The following is a 17433-nucleotide window of genomic DNA, read 5'->3' as shown; positions in this document are numbered from 1 at the left end:
AAACACATACACAAGTTTCCCACATTTGGTTTAAGGGTTCCCTTCATATTGATATGAAACCAGCCACACTTGAAACCAGGATATGAAATGAACGACACCCGAAACAAGGATTTGAAATCAGCAAAACATGAAACTAGGATCTGACAGCAGCAACACTTCCAGAATGATATTACAGTTGGTGAAGTAGTGATGTTTTTTTTTATTTTCTGCAGACACCCCTTTACATGGTAAACCATGGGGAAACGGGGCCTATCCGGTGCAACAGGTGCAAAGCATATATGTGCCCCTTCATGCAGTTCATTGAGGGGGGAAGAAAATATCAGTGTGGATTTTGTAGCTGTGTGAACGATGGTAAGTAGCATCTTTATGCTATTCATTCATTTATTTGTATATTGAATTTAAAGTGAAATCAAAACAAGCACACAAGCAAACATAGACAAAACGAAAGAAATAACTTTTGAAGATTTTCTTTCCTTCCAATCTTAAATTCATTTACTTGAAAATAGAACCCTGGTTAGGCATTCAGATCCTAAAGTGTGGAGAGGAGATGGGGACATCCATTCTGTGTCCACCCCTGAACTCTCAGTATTGATGGGGAAAGTCTGAAGTGAAACTGTAACCATTATTATTCTGAATGTGGTTACAGTGCTCCACGTGATTGAAAACATTGATTTTGGAAGTTACATGGAACTCAGTCCCAGTCATTATAACTGCATTCAGCCAAGCATGTTTATTTTTGTGAACTGCCCAGAGAGCTTTGGCTATTGGGCGGTATAAAAATGTAATAAATAAATAAATAAATAAATAAATAAAGCATAGAGTTGGAGAGGAGAGGGCAGGGCCAGACTGCATTTCCCTGTCTCCTCTCCTAGCTTTTGAATCTAAATGCCTGAATAGGGCTTATGTCTAAGGATGTCCGTCGCTGGGATATCTGGCCCTTTGGAGACTCACTGGAATTCTGCAGTGTGCCCAACTCAGGGGCTTTTTGCGCATTGTTGAGTGTGTTGGCCGTAATTTGTACAAATAGAGATTTGTACAACTTTGCACAAATCGCAGCAGAAATTAGCATAATTTTGTATAATTTGTGCAAACTACGGATGAAATTTGCACAAATTTGTGTACTTTGTGCAAATTGCAGCTGTAATTTGCACAAACTAAATAACCCAAAAAAACTTCTAGCTGGCCTGAATTGCTGCAGGCTGAGTTGGGTCAGCTAGCAGAAAATAAATGGAAGTCCAGGGAGCCGAGCAATGAAGTTTCTTCAAGCTTCACCGCCCAAACCCTTATTCCTCCCTACTTGCATCACACTGATTTATTCACCTAGGAGAAGCCTAATGAGGGAATCTGATCCAGTGTAGTTGAATTGTACAGAACCTTTTCCTTCATCCCATTCAGAATAAGGAACTATTAATGGAAAGCCACCACCACTGACATTTAAATCTCCCAGGGTTTCTTGAGGAAGCTAAATCCATTTTACTGTTCTTTCTTATCTCTTGACTGAAGCCATTACTCACAAATGATGAACACTGTATGGTATGAATTTTGCAACACTCCTTGAAGATCTGCCAACTTTCAAGGAGATCCCCTGCAAAACAAACCTGTTTTGCCAGGTCACATCTGTTTCCATTTATGATTATTTGAATTGTTGATCCAGGTGGAGGGGAAATGAAGATGTTCAGGAGTCCCCCACCCAGCCTGAGAATAAAGGCCACATAAAATTGAGATAAAATGCTGCTATTGGTATAGGATGCTTACCTTTCCTACGTCTCCCACTGTCCCACTCTCATTTTCGCATCAGTGTGTTTTTCCCTTCACATGTAATTTATACATTTACAGCACAATCCTATACATGATTGTCAGGCGTAAATGTCGCTGTGTTTCTTGGAGCTTACCCCCAGGTAAGTCAGCATAGGACAGCACTCGAATGTCATGATCTGCATCTTGTGAAGCCACATGAATGGAGATTTTTACTAAATATTTGACTTCGTCTGAATGCCTTATACATCAGGAATGTTTCGATGTGATCTTGATAACCTTTTATGGAAACACCAAATTTTGGTGTGGACTATCTTTGCTTGTGTCATCCTGGGAATCATGGATATAGGATAGGTTCACTCAGCCATTTGATCTAGGAGCTCCAACGAATTATTTCTAAATAGACATAAATGGAAAGACAGCCCAGCTATTGTTTTTCTGTAGCCTTAAAGCAGCAAAGAGTTAGTTAAAAGTGCTTGCATTAAATTCTACTTACAAATGCAAAGATTGAAATGGTTAATGCATTCCCATTTTGGCATGCAGAATAAACATAAAAAGCAAGAGGCATTTGTGATGGGTCTTTAGCAGGCTTTCCCTAAGAAACATATATCAATGTGATCAGCAAGGATGATTAAGCTGTTCAATATGGACCTGAATCCTTCAGTTCTGCAAAAGAATACAGCTGTTGTAATGATTTACACCTCACCTGTCATTTTATTAGAGTGGGGAGGCATGCAGAAGAGGTTATGTCATTCTGTGAGATTATTTTCTGAACAAACTGCAAATGTTTCTTCTTTTTTTTAATCACCTAAAAAAGAGCAAATATTTAGTTCATCGCCTCCCTTTATGACAGAGGAGTTTAATGGTTAAATCATCCATTAATTTTTCTTGAGGCAGGACTGGCTTTGAACAGGAGATGCCATGCCATATTTGTCCAAGTGCAATTGCATGTGACTCATAAAGTACGAGTTCCTGAGCTTCTGGCTGAATCCCAAGACTTGGCCAGAGTGAGTCTTTCGAGACGTTTGTATCTAGTTGGATTTCCTCTGCTGGATCAGAGTGGCACAGAGCTTTCCCTAATACAGTAATCTTTTCAACTCTGAAACATGAACCTCGAAAGACTTATGCCAACTCTTATTTGCCTCAAACCTTTAATCTGTGGGACGAAATGTAGAGGGTGGTTGGTTGCATGGGCTGTTATTCGGCATGGCGTTCTCACAAATGCCTACTTTTTTGCAAAGCAGTGAATGACCAAACTGTTATTTATACTGATATTGCAATTTACATAGAATAGCTTGCACTACTGCAATGCTCTTTCATCTGTGTTCTTTTACGCACTGTAATTAAAGCTTCAAAAGCTCATTATAAGCATGGGGATTAAGGGAAAATTGCCCAGCCTTGCTGAATAGGTGACTGGTAACAGTGAGTCATTAGTAGGTTGAGAAGGACAAAAAGAAGCTACTACGGATGGTTTTGCAACTGGGAATGTGTGAAAATCGCAATACAAACTGTTGCTTCAGTAAATGCTAGTGAAGGAACATAGGGACTTTCAGAATGGGTATATGGTACCTTGTTAGCTGCCTTATACCTGCCCTGAGATTGCAGAAGTGAAGAGAAAGATACTCTTACCTTCTGCCACTGGCTAGAGGAACAAGGCCCTGTGGGTAGTTTCGGTCTGTTGTAAGTTGCTTTGGAGATAATGTGTTTGAAAGGTGGGCATGGGGCTGAGAAAGTGCCATTTTGCCAATCCTTTCTCTCCCTTTCTTTGTAAATTCTTGGCAATATATGTGTGTTTTTGTTGAAGACTGAATTAGCAAGCATCTCATACATATTACATATAAAACTGTGCCCTACTGAGTCAGACCATGTATCAGGATAACCTGGTACTGTTTACTCTGGCTAGTAGCACCTCCAGGGTCTTTCCTGAAGTTTGAACCTGGGACCTGATGTAGGCAAAGCATGTGTTCTGTCACTGAGCTACAGGCTCTTGAATTGAGTTGGATAAGTATCATTCCACATGATGAGATTTGAGGAATTTAGGTTTGGATGGTAGTGCACTGTGCTTCTTAAATGTGCTCCCTAGGCTTGTATAGAATATTGACATTGTGGTAGGAAACTTAAACTGGGAGTAAACAAATAATAATAATAATAATAATAATAATAATAATAATAATAATACAACATACCGACATCCAAAAGCAGTCATACTTAAAACATGCCCAATCGTAGGAAACTTTGAATCAGTAAAAGACAGCGGCCCTGTTCAGAAGACACCTTAAACCACCGTGGTTAAAGATTTTTTGTTAACAAAAAAGCCTTAACCACCGTGGTTAAAGCCTTAAGCATCGTGGTTTAAGGTGTTTTCTGAACAGGACCAGCATGAATTGGCAAAGCCTGTCATGTTCATCTAGAAAAACCACCATGAGCGAGAAACGAGCTAGATGACGATGATGGCATTATGTGTTTTTGAGAAAAAATGTGGCTGAACAGGAAAGAGGATATATAACATCACAAATTGTTACCACAGAACTAGTGGTAGTACATCTAATGCTACCTCAGTAATGCTACAGTTAGAAAGGCTAGGAAGGTATTATTTCAGAGAGGTCTCATATCTTTCCCAGATGAAAATTAGAGTACTTTTACTATTTTTCAAGTGAAGTATTCCTGTGATGTGATGTGATGAGAGCACTACCTGTGTGCTGCAAATGAAATACGTGTGTGTCTTCATGTCCTTGACAATATTAACATACAGGAAAGTCCAAAGAATTTGGATGAGACAAGTTGTGAGAATATGGAGATACATGGCAAGGATTGATAGGTCTTGGCTGGGAATGCAAACTTATATTAGAAGTGGTTTCATTGTGTCAGTTAATGTAAAAGACAGAAAACTAAGCCTAGCCCTTGAATATACAAAAAGATCAAATGGTGTGGAGATTCATCAGGCTTATTATAGTTTTTTTTTACATTTCTTTTCTTTTTGCAATGCTGTTATTTTTATATAAAATTTATTGAACTACTAGGTAGCACACTCAAAGTCATGCAGCATGAGGTTCTTTCTGTTCATCTGTGTTTAGCAAAAGGGAGAAACCAGCTTTCATGTTCTTCTTTCTTCAGTGCCTCCATTCTATTTTCAACATCTGGACCACGTTGGCAGAAGAATAGACCACTACGAAAGGCCAGAGTTATCTCTAGGATCATACGAATATATTGCTACTTTAGATTATTGCAAGGTAAGTCTGCTTAGCATGGAAAACAGTTTGTAACCTGTGTGATAAATCATTACATTTGTAGAACACAAGCAAAAAATGGGAGGGTTGTAAAGTTTATAGATGGGGGACGGATTCCCCTGTATGTAGTTTTAACTAATGGGAAATTTCTTTCCCCATTGTTCAGTGAGAATTTCTACCAGGTAAATGTGCTTAGTGCTGCATCCTTGTTTGTTTAAAATTAAAATCTGCACCCAAATTAGTCTGACATATTTAAAGCAAATGATACCCCAGTTCTAAATATATAAGATGCAATCCAAATAAAGTTAAGTGTGGTACATTAATGGGATAGACATTCTCTGTCTTCTTTGGATTGTGATAAAACTCCGTATCCCAATCCAGAAATTACTGACAAAGAAATTCTTCACAATGCTTACATGCCCATAAGAGTTTCCCCATTAGTTTCAGTAGAGAGACTCTATCCATATCCTTTGTTTTTGCAGTTACAGAATGTGTCCCATCACTGAACCAACTGGGCAGGCTTGCAAGTTTCAAGATATTTGTGTGTACATTTGAGCTTGCACAGACCTCTGGATCAGGGTTTATGGGCTTAAATGATTTTCCATTGTATAAAATGTTCTTAATTCAACTGAATTATGAACTGACTGTCCATGCCCTTTCACGGCTGACAATCTCCAGTGTAATGTCTCTCACTAGTATGGCACATTCGTTATTTTGGAAGAATATTGTGAACACAACAAAATTACAATTATGTACTCCCCCCCCCATACCCCACCCTTACATTTAAAGAAAACCCACAAGTTTTCCTTAAATGCTTATTGAATAACAATGAGGATGAACAGCTAGGGGAAATGTTAACAAATAACAGCTGTGGAGTGGTGTTACAGTACTTTGGAATGGATTTAGCAAATACAAAACATTTTGCTCTTGCAGTAAATGTGCCAGAAAACTAGCCAAGGTCTTTTAATAAACTGCTATAGAATTTACCTAAAGTATGAAAATGTTTGTGAGTTTGCTACAAATCCTGACATGGAACAGCTTTTAAAAGCTCAGGTTGCCACTTATTTTGCTGCAGCTCTCTCATTTTATCAAGAGGTTTTGCTTTGGATTTGCATGGAAATGATTGAAAGGAGAGTAAGAGTCATTATTGTACATTTATGGATCAAAGTACACTAGCACAAAGCCTGTATTCATTATCACCTTGCAGCTGAACCTCTGTGTTAAGTGAAATGTACTTGCATTTCTACCATCTTCACAGTTAACCTGTGAAAGTTTTGGAGAACTTTAACGAGTTTATCATGGGACAGGAAGTGGCTTTTGCAAAACACTTAACACATGTTAACTGCCTGATGGTTTGATAGTGGAAATATCATGGGAGTCCCCTTTAACTGTATATTTGAATTCAAGGAAATATCCAGTGCTGGGGTTGTAGTGGAGGGAATGTTATTTATCATCTTTATGTTCCTGGAGCAAAGGGGACTCCACAAGTAATTGGAAGGGATATCTGATATCTCAATCCCCATCTCATAAATTGTCTTGATCCTATTTCTTCCTTCAGAAAAGCTCTGGGAAACCTTTTTTTTTTGTCTGTCCCTTTGAATATGTGGTTTATACTAGTGGTACCTTAATTCCCTAACGCAATTCATCTTCCAAACACTGCTGACAATTGAGTAGAAGTAATGGAGGTATCAAATTGCACTTGATAATAAAAAAGAAGCTCCCTGAGTATGTAGCATATATACAGATGCTTAAAAGAGATGTTTAATTTGTTACATTTCATTGGATGCAGTCTTCCACTCATGCAGACACTCCACTGGAGGAAATGGGGAGGCAATTTTTGCCCATGTCTCCTTCCCTCTGCAGCTCCCTGAAAAATTGCTCTGGTGAGTTAGATGGGAGGTAGCACTGGGAGCTGCAGGAGTCTCTTCCTCCAGCAGAAGTCCTCTATTATGAGCATTTCTACATGAGGGTTTTGTTGCACTAATATGATTGGTCACTCACAGAAGTTTGTGGGTCCTTTACATGACGTTGTCAACCTCCAGCATGTCTCCGGCACATTTTTATCTTTATCCTGCTTTTAAAAAATATTGGAGATTACACAGCAAGGAGTGTTAATTCGATATAGCTGCAGGGTGTAATGACAGCACCGCTATGTAGTGGCTGTATTATGACGCATATAGAACTTGCAGATTAAATAAAGCCTGATGTGATGACAGCCTATATCAGAAGCCTTGTCAATGGAACTAGCCTTTCTGTTCATGGAAGGGCATGCATCGATTCAACCCATTATGCACACAAACTATACAATCGTTCACAAAACAAGAACAATATGTAAAAATCTGTACCTACCAAAAAGTTGTACTTGTTGCTTATATGTTCAACAGTTTTGCTAAAGTTTTGCATTTAAATGTGTCTCATTTTATCTTAAAAATAACTGTTGTGGAGTACCAGCGAGTGGTTTAACTCTTTTCTCCTTCACCGTGATCCCACTGAACCCCCTCTGGAATCTTTCCTCTGAGATTTTTCACTGAAACTGCAGTCCAGGATCTCATGCCCCCTATGTAGGGATCTTGATCTCCACCCATCCTCAACCCCACAGGTGTCCTTTCAGTAAACGTGAATGCCTGATTAATGTTTTCTAATTGCTACAGACAATTTCTATTATATGTTACAATGCTGTGACTTGATCATTACAATTTTGCTTCTTTTCTTTGGGCAGAACAACAAGCCTTCACAGCCACCAGCCTATATCTTCATGATTGATGTGTCATACAATAACATAAAGAGTGGTCTTGTTAAGCTCATCTGTGAGGAACTAAAGACTGTGCTGGATAGACTTCCAAGGTAAAGAGAGCAATAAGCTTCCAACAAATTTAACATCTTTAGTTTGATGTAGTAACAACTGAGAAGAGGAATACTTATTTGTTTTATATACCTTTATTACTTCCTCCTGGCTTTAGTCTTCTAATGATGCACATACATGATTTTGGAGTAGATTTCCTATCTTTCTTCGCCCCTCCCTGCTATTCTTGAAGCAGGCATTTGGCTTAGATTAAATTAAATCAGGCTTCTGCCATGTTCACCTGGTTAAACATTTATTTGAATTTTCTCCACTCAAAAGAATGCTTTCAGAGGGTGGAGAACGGCTTTGTGACTATCATAACGGAAGATGCAGTTGTTCCGAGGCATCTTCTGAGAAAAGTTCTAAAAGGGGCAAATGCAGATTCATAGCTATATATGCCTAGGTGCAGCCTTTTATCCATTCTGTGTAAGGTTCAGATATGGATCTTTCATTCATTTCTTGTTGTAGAATTTAGCCGATGATACTTGTGAACCTCCTAGAGAGCTTTGGCCATCGGGCAGTATAGAAATATAATAAATGAAATACTGTGACCATTAATTAGAGGTAATTTATTTTTTCCATGCAAAGCAATCATTTTGAATTACCTGCAACTGTGCTTTCTAAAACTGTTTCTTTTCAAGGGAGAAACAAGAGGAGGCGTCAACTATCCGAGTTGGATTTGTTACATACAATAAAGTCCTCCATTTCTTCAATGTGAAGAGCAATCTTGCACAGCCTCAGATGATGGTCGTCACTGATGTCAGTGAAGTGTTTGTGCCTTTGCTGGATGGCTTCCTTGTCAACTTTCAAGAGTCACGATCAGTTATAAATAAGTAAGCAAATAATATATACTCCTCTTGCTCAAATGTGAGTAACAACTCACATAGAAGTCAGGAACTTTTCAGTGAACCAAACTGACAGCTGTCTTAGTTTACACAGTACCAACCTGACTCAATATGTGTTCTATATTAAAAGTTCAGGGTCATTCTCTAGAGATATAAACATGCAAAACTTGGTTGAATATACAGTACTATTAGTGTATATATGCTTAGACCTCCCTGCCAATCAAATTGCCTAGAACTAATCAATTTGTACTCTGATATTCCCAGGTGTTTTTTTTTTGTTTTGTTTTGTTTTGGTTTTTTTGTAGCATTGACTATTTTGGAGCTGAAATTGTAGGCTATTGTGTCCATTCTCATGTATCTCTGTAAAAATTCATTTCACTGAAGTCACTTGTTTAAATTATAGAATGTATAGTCAACTATGTAGCTAACTTTTCTAAAGTCCTTGTAAAAGTTACTTGTCAAATTTGGCCAGTTTTGGATTTTGGACATTCTTAAAATGCAGTTTGCTTCAGCATAACAGATTTTGGTCTGAGGAGAAATTTCTTAATTATATTGAATAGCATTTTTCCCTTGCAAATCAGGTAACTCTAAATAGTCCTGTAGAGGATGATGAGCTTTAACAACTGTAATTCTGTTATATTTTTGTAATGAAAAGTTGTAATCTTTCAGCAAAAGGACCTGGTGTCATTATACTTTTCTTTTTTAAAAGGATTATCCTGTCTACTCTGACTTGTTGAAACACTGATCTTTCCCCCCTTCCATAGCTTGCTAGACCAGATTCCAGAGATGTTTGCAGACACTAATGAGAGCGAGACTGTCTTTGCTCCTGTGATCCAAGCTGGAATGGAAGCCCTAAAGGTTAGAACGTACTTCTGTATGACATGGAGTCTTTATTTGGAGAGACTTGATAAGCTATGGAATCTCTGCTTGATGAAGGCACAGGTTCCACAGGCCACAACAGGAAACACAAGGAAAAACTACCGATAGTCTTATAGTACTTGGATTTTGTGATATCTCTTGGGAGTTGTTTCAGGCATGTAGTTTTCCTACACAGGCGCAAAAGGAAAAGAAAAGGTGTACATCATCCAGTGAATGAGGTCTAGTTGTCTCATACATACAAGAAATCAGCTGCCAGTCTCAACTTTCTAGTGCATGTACACAGGGTTGAACAAACCTGGACAATCTCTTCTCTTTGTAACTCCCATGTTATTAAACTTATAAAATATGACTTGAAACACAGCACTATATCCAGGAAGTGCATACTTCCCCCTTTATGCCTCTGTAGGGAAAACATGGCAATTGAAGCAGCTTTAGTTTATCGCTGAGTCAACAGACACATTTTATGACTGTATATTGTGAGGTGCAAGTCTACATTCTAGACTGAATTGTTGCTTAAATTAGGGGGTCAGAGGGGAGCTAGGGGGAGGTATTTTCTTGGACAGGAATACCAAGGATATCAGTCTGGAAAGGTTGTAGCTTGGTGGCAATCCACACGCTTTGCATGCAGAATATTCCAAGTTTAATTCACCGGCATCTCCAGGTAGGACTATCTGAAACCTACAGAGCTACTGCCAATCAGTAGACAATGCAGAATTAGATGAATTAATGATCTGATTCTGTAGAAGGCAGCTTCCTATGTTCCTAATCCTAGGTATTTGTCCCTATTTATTTTCTTACCACACATATCTACAAATCAGTGTGTGCTTTTCTTGTTACTGTGATGTAATCTGATTTTGCTGCCAGGTAGTAATGAAAACATTGGTGTCATTCATAGTTGGAAAAAAGTATAATTAGTCAGGTTTCTGGGATGGGGAGATGAAAGCTGGAAGTATATTTAGCTTTAAGAAAAATGTATTTATTTATATTAATTTAGATAAAGGCCAAATGGCATCTGTCATGAGTGAAAGAAATAGACGGTTATGCTAGAAGCACACGCATTCAAAAATTAAAACCAAAACCCATATAATGAATGCATCACAACTTCAAAGAGGCCAATCTGTGTCCATCTGGATTTTTTGTGTGTATATTTACCATGAAAGTGATCTCGGTGGCCGAGCAGACTTCTAGTCTCTGCATTTATTTTCCTTCATTTCTTTTTCTCGCAGTGCCAACTGTGAGCAAATACAGTAACGCATGTTATGTGACGTAAATGAAATGATCGCAATATTTTTGTATTTTGCCATCTCCCTATGAGGAGGAAATTTATGCTTGAGTAAAAATTGCTGCTGTTTGAAAACTTTTTTTTATTAATATATGTTTTGAGGCATTTGGAAAAACGACAATTTAAGCTGCTTGTAAATGTACTAAGCCCACATAGAGTGAATGGCTAGAGCTGCAGCTCTAGAAGAGGGGCCATATGTTAATCTCACTGCTTGTGTGAAAGAGGCTGAACTGATGGTTCAACAAATGTTAGGCAGCCTGATATTGAGGTGCCTGCCTGGTGTCATGTCTAACCCTACTGCCCCTGTTTTGGGAGAAGGTGTTTCAGGTAATCAATCAGAATCCGATTCAGAACTAGCTGAGGCAGCGCCAGACACCTGCCAGCCTGTACCAGTGGGGGAGGAAGCTCTCATGGGCAATTTCCCAGCTGGGAGTCAGCCCTCTCCAAAGCTTATCTCCTCAAGGCCAAATCCTACACACTCAGTGGGAAGTGAGTTTTCTTCCGGAGGAGAGAGTCCTGACAAGCTAGCTGATGCTAGGGTCCGCCGAAAGCTAAAACGCACAGAGCGGAAGGAAGGCGTGAGGAAGTCGGTCCAACTAGGATTGCGCCAGAACCTGCCTCCACATCAGGCTCTCTGAAGTTACTGGCATTTGGGGAAAGCCTTCCTATTCTTCTTGAGCAGACAATTGTCTTGCTTAGTTTGCATAGTTTTGCCTAAGGGAAAGTTTCCAAGAGATTAGACTCTCTTCAGGTAGAAGAGATGTTTGTTGCTTAATAAAAGCTTTGTGGATTACTTAACAAGCATTGTCAATTGCAGGAGTTTTCTGAGAAACACAACACCTGTGTGCATACCTCCTGCCCACCCCATCCCAGTAATTGCATCTGTTTATGTGGTGGCTACATTCCTTCTGGTTTTCTGACATGCAACCATCCCATTTCCCCGCATTTTCCCCTTCCATGCTCTATGCTGGAAATACACATGGATAATTGTTTTGGGAAGAATGATCTGAGCACCACCTTCATTTTAGATAGTTTAGAGACAATTACATTTTATGGAATTTACCCGGACTATCTTTTTAATGCATGTCTTCTGAGATGCTCATATCTATTGCTAAGTTGCTCAACGCAGTAGCAAGAATGTGGGCTTCTGCTGGGTTGTAATTCTTGCCCACCCACCTCTCTCTCTCTCTCTCTCTCTCTCTCTCTCTCTCTCTCTCTCTCTATATATATATATATATATATATATATATATATTGTACCTCAGGATTAATCTACCTCACAGGGGCGAGTAATATACAGTCCATTTAAAAAGTGCTATAGAAATGTTCATTTTTAAAATACTCCAGGTTGGATGTGACTTTGGAAGTTTGAGTACTGCAATTGAAAGCTTGTAGTCATGCTTGACAGGGAAGCTGTTTTCATCTGTTATCACACACACACATGGCTTGTGGCAGCTCAAAGACTAACAATTTATTGTGACATAAATTGATAGTAATTCCAGTATTAATGTGCTAGAGAGAAAATATGCTTGTAAAATGTTAACAGCCCCTTCCTGAAAGATAGATCTCCAACTAAACTTTGCTGATTTCTCATCAAATGTGTGTGTGTGTGTGTGTCTGTGTCCGTGTCCCCGGTTTGATTAAAAGACCTATGTATTTTTTTTATCAGTAAAGACTTCAGTATATCAATCTCTGACAAGAAGAATATACAGTGGGCATTTTCCTATATTGTAAATTAAGCTTCAGAGTGTCTCAGTGCAAGGGATTCTTCCCAGAGTTGTTGTGTGTTGTGAGTAAAACTAGAGAACAAAGTAAAATTTGATAGTCTGTGATGCTCCTGATTTTTCCAGAAAAAAAGGTACCTTTGAAACATGGGTATTGTTAGACCTGCAACCAGTAGGAGCCAACATTTGCCATGTTGTAACTATGTGGTACTACATCAATCTGATTGATGCAGGATGCAAACTTTTTGGCATTTGTTTCATCCCTGAGTTATCTGCAGATCCCTGAATTATTAACTGTTGGGAATTATTAACTGTTGCCACCATCTGTGTCCATTTGAAGCTGGTTTTTGACTAGGCCAGCAAACAGGCAATATTACAGCTTAGCATAAACTTATGTCCACCTGCACTGGCCTAGCCCTGTCACTTTTGCAGGAATTGTATATTAAAAAAAACCCATCTACAGAGACTCGAACATAGAAGAATGGATCCATATTTAGTGATACTTGGAGTAGATCCACTGAAATCAATAGAGCTTTAGTTCATCTTGACTAACTGAAGTCCCATTGATCTCAATGTGTCTATTTTAAGTATGATTGATTAAATATGCTGTGCCAAGGGAGCCATGAACTGTAGTGTAGTAACCTTTTAGAGGGTGGATAAAAGAATGAGAGATTATAGATCTTTTCGTAAGGCTATTTGCGGTGCGTAGGTCAATAAATAACAAGATGAGACAAGAATAGCTGGGTTTAAACAGGGCCACATTTATTAATGATCTGCAAAGGGGTAGGAATCCTAATGGGCATCCAGTATGGCCTGTTTACAGGCCCCTCTAGTTGGGCGAGCCATTCATGGCCTGTGGGCAGGCGCTGCACCATTCGCCTTCCCATGCGCCTGCCCCCTTGTGGGGTAGGGAGACCTTCCTTTGTCATCCCGACTCAGGCCACATGGCTCAGAGTGGGGGAGTAGGGTTGGCCCCAAAGGTGAGCCTTATCTCCCTAGCAAGGCCGCGGGGCTCAAAGCTAAGAGCCTCAGATCTTAGCAGTCACCTTGAACAGTGCCTATGAATGCTCACCAATTTCCAATCCCACTCTGGATGCCCGTACCTAGTGCCAAAATCAAATGTGACCAAATTGAATTAACAAATTAACCTATGTAGTACTCCCAATTGCAGTGTGGAGTAGGCAAAAAACTCATGAACAATTCAGTACATGAGTAAAAAATTCCTACTCCGCTCCGAATGGCAACCAGCAAACCCACACTGCCTACAGGGAGGGAGGGAGGGAGCCGTGCAGCAAAGAGGAGGCTGGGAGGGGTGAGTCTTGATTTATAGACTCATAGCCCCCTCCCAGCCTGGTGACACCCTGTTGTGCCTAGCCAATGGCAGGCAGACATGTCTCGTTGTCTCCCCCATCCACAAAAGCCTCCTCATGCCCAGGCAACACCAGGCATGGCAGAATTGCACTTCAGTTGGCCTAAAGAGCAATAAAATGGGCTTGGTTCTATAGTAACACATTTCATCTTGGTAGACATCCACAGATAGATGCACCCATGACAACAGCAGTCTATACTGTGTTTGTACCGAACCCAAGTTCTCTTTCACATTGCCAACGTGCTGTTTGTAGTCTTCATATATGCAAGAATGATATCGGCACCTTTCACTTGTTTATATAATTGCAGAACATGTGTGAGTTTCATGAACACCAGGCTAGCTCTGGCAGATGCATGTTCTTAGAATCTGGCATATTATTGTTCTTCCCTCCTACTCATGATTTAGCTGTATTGGGCTGAAAGTTTTCTCTCAAAGGGGCAGTCCAGTAACAACGTATTCTAGAGTAGGGCCAAGCTGAAATAAAATTGATTACATATTGCAAGTGCACAATTAATTGCTTTTCTGGTGTTAGTAGTTTTTTTAAAAAAAAATTCCTTCATGCCAATTAATAATTGCTACAATACTGTTAGCGTTAATAGTTCACAGCAGACATTTTCTCCAATGCTTTTTAAACATTGGCATATAGTTCGTAGCTACACTTATGATCCCAGTCATCTCTATATTAGATTAAATTATGTGTAGGGGTATTCAGTTTTCAACTTCCCCATTATTTTCTTTTGGGAATTTGGGTGCTACAAAAAGTTCAAGACTGAAACAAATGGACTATTTAGTTTATGAAGTTCAGAGATAGTTTACACTGACATTTGAGACTCAGCTAAAAATGTACGAAGATTTGGTTCAATTGTTTATAACCGCCAGCAGAATAAAGGTCATTTTTGCTTGTGTCTTTCTAACAGGCAGCAGAATGTGCTGGAAAGTTGTTTATCTTCCATGCTTCATTGCCAACTGCAGAAGCACCAGGGAAGCTGAAGAGCAGAGATGATAGAAAACTGGTCAATACAGAAAAGGAGAAGGTATTCCATTAAAAAAACTCTTTTTTTAAAGATACAACTTGCTGGAAAAGAAAAGAAAAGAAAATGGTTATTAATATTTTTTCTGTGCCAAATTTATACCAAGTCAAGCTCAAACCAACTGTCAATTATTATTTTCTGCCAAGAATTTATAATATTCTTCTTTTGGTTCTTCTTGCTGGATCCAGCTTAATTTAGTCAGACTCTCAGGGCTTCTCTGAATGAGCGATTTATAAGATGCTTGTGATTGGCAACTCACAGATGTTTGTGGGTCATTTTAACAACATCATAAACCTTCTGCACATCCCCAGCAACTTCCCCCAGTTATTCCATTTTAAAAAAGAAATCTTGGATATCCCGATTCTGCCGAAATATCTTGAGATTTCCTATCACGTGCAGCCTAAAACACCCAGTAGAGGGTGCTACAAAACACACACAAGAGGGCACTGTCCCATTCAACACTATGAGCTCTAAAGTTTTCAGTTACAGAGAACATACAGTAGTTGCCCCTTTCCTCCCATGTAATTGAACTCATTACAATTATGGAAGAGAAGCAGGAAGCAAAAGCACTGGTAAGCAATTTTGCAATTTCCCTTTAATCTAAAGAAGCCCTCAGTAGAGCAGAAGTTCTTCCAGTCAGAAGATACTTTGAGTGTTGGGCATCCTGATTCAATGAGCCTGATAGCCATAAACTACTTGAGAACTGAGCCACTGCTCCTATTGATTGCTGTTCATCCAAACGTCACTCTATGTACAACTACACAATCCAAAATAGTATTGTAGTGGAACAAACCAGCACTAGTTGGTTCCTTTTCACTGCTGTATGTTTTCTCCCTAATTATTGTAGGTGGGGGATGCATGAACACAATTCATCATCCCCATGCTCTTGAATTGGTCTTGTTGGTTCATGTGATTTTTCAGGACAGCTTAAACCCGATTAAGAAAATGGAGATGGATTTGAGAAATCTGTGTTTTGCTGAGTACCTAATTTTGCCTCTGCTGTTGATGCTAGTGAATGTTTACATGGGCATGGGTTACCTCTTAAAATTATGTTTTAATTGCATTTACTTTTTTTAATCATCGTCATCATCATCATCCTGCTAATTTGACTTGATTGTGCCAAGTTATTCTCATGAACTGGCTTTTGTTTGTGTATTACTCTTGCTTTAAAACTCTCCAGACGCTGTTTCAGCCCCAGACAAATATTTATGAGACCCTGGCCAGAGACTGCGTTGCTAATGGCTGCTGTGTGGATCTGTTCCTTTTCCCAAACCAGTATGTTGATGTAGCCTCCATGGGCCTTGTTACTATGCACACTGGAGGAACTCTGTACAAATACAACAATTTTCAGGTAACTGCCAGAAGTTTCTCTTTCTGTCCTGTTGGATGCATGGAATTTGACACACAAAACATGCAGCATAGAAATTAAACTGGTGGGGAGGACCTAATTAGGCCCTGTAATGGGCAGAATGTAGATTTGAAGATAAGTCACAACATGTTTAGATGAAAGACTTGTTGCTGCATCTGGATTTCCTGAAGAGCAATCCTTATTTACGCAATATGAACCTGAGCAGGTTTGACATCAGAATTCTAATCTGAAAAGGGAAGAGCTGGTGGGGGAAGAGTGCAAATCCAAACTAATCCTGTAAAATGACCATCTTTCCACTGAAGTGAGTTTGTCAAACTCCAGAATCCCTCCAGGGAACCCTCTTCACATCAATTTAAAAATAAATAGTAACACTTGGAATAGAATCATCAATAGTGCTTGCAAGAGAGTTATTTGGAATTTTCTTGGTTTGTTTACATTTCGAGCACTATAGGTAAAATGTTAGTTACAATTCTAATAAGAGCCAAACTACATGTTTTGTTAATTACATTTCTTAAATAGCATGCTTAAGGCATGACATGCTTATTTATTAACTAAAAGCCAGCCATAGCGCACCCTGATCTAGATCTAGACTGCATACAGCAGCAGTTAATCCTTTGTCCATCCCCTTTTCCCCTTTGACAATTGCCTCCAAAGCTACTTGCCTCCTTTGGAGCAGTGGAAGCTAGTGCTTCTGATGTCAATGGGGCGATGAATCTGCACTAGGCTTCAGTCAGAACTATAAAGGAAGTATCTGTAGCTTCTTTAGAGTTCTGACTAGTTCTGTCTGAAACCTGGATCAGGTTCACTGCCACTATATGCCACTATTTTGGAGTGCGATTTTCAGAGGGAAACCAGCTTCTCCCCACATGCCATAGAACTGATCTGGATTGGGGGCTCCCACAGGTAGGTTTTGGGAAGGAAACAACATGACAGTTCCTAAGCACTCTGTTTACAACAAGCTGTGCTTTGGCCCTCTGGAAGCTTTTTATGGCAAGACCTTCCAAAGTACAAACCAGCTTTCCATATAGATCCCAAGGGAGGCCTGAACTCTTCCTAACAGCTGTGTATCTATTCTTTGGATCTAAAGATACTAGTCTTAATGTCTTCCCCA

At 39.4% G+C, this 17433-nt stretch overlaps 1 protein-coding gene across 1 annotated transcript in view; it reads left to right on the top strand.

Annotated features, from left to right (window-relative positions):
• The window catches only part of SEC24D (SEC24 homolog D, COPII coat complex component), a 68440-nt gene that overhangs the window by 35158 nt on the left and 15849 nt on the right, over window positions 1–17433 (top strand). The window contains exons 9-15 of the mRNA XM_063135377.1: window positions 213–351; window positions 4870–4985; window positions 7702–7826; window positions 8466–8657; window positions 9434–9527; window positions 14840–14956; window positions 16134–16304. Coding sequence (XP_062991447.1) covers window positions 213–351; window positions 4870–4985; window positions 7702–7826; window positions 8466–8657; window positions 9434–9527; window positions 14840–14956; window positions 16134–16304 — 954 coding nt within the window. The remainder of the gene's footprint in view (window positions 1–212; window positions 352–4869; window positions 4986–7701; window positions 7827–8465; window positions 8658–9433; window positions 9528–14839; window positions 14957–16133; window positions 16305–17433) is intronic.

This window comes from Elgaria multicarinata, chromosome 10 (assembly GCF_023053635.1).
Source record: "Elgaria multicarinata webbii isolate HBS135686 ecotype San Diego chromosome 10, rElgMul1.1.pri, whole genome shotgun sequence".
NCBI lineage: Eukaryota > Metazoa > Chordata > Lepidosauria > Squamata > Anguidae > Elgaria > Elgaria multicarinata.
Note: the sequence above shows the minus strand (reverse complement) of the source record. Positions and strands in the feature narration are given on the sequence as shown.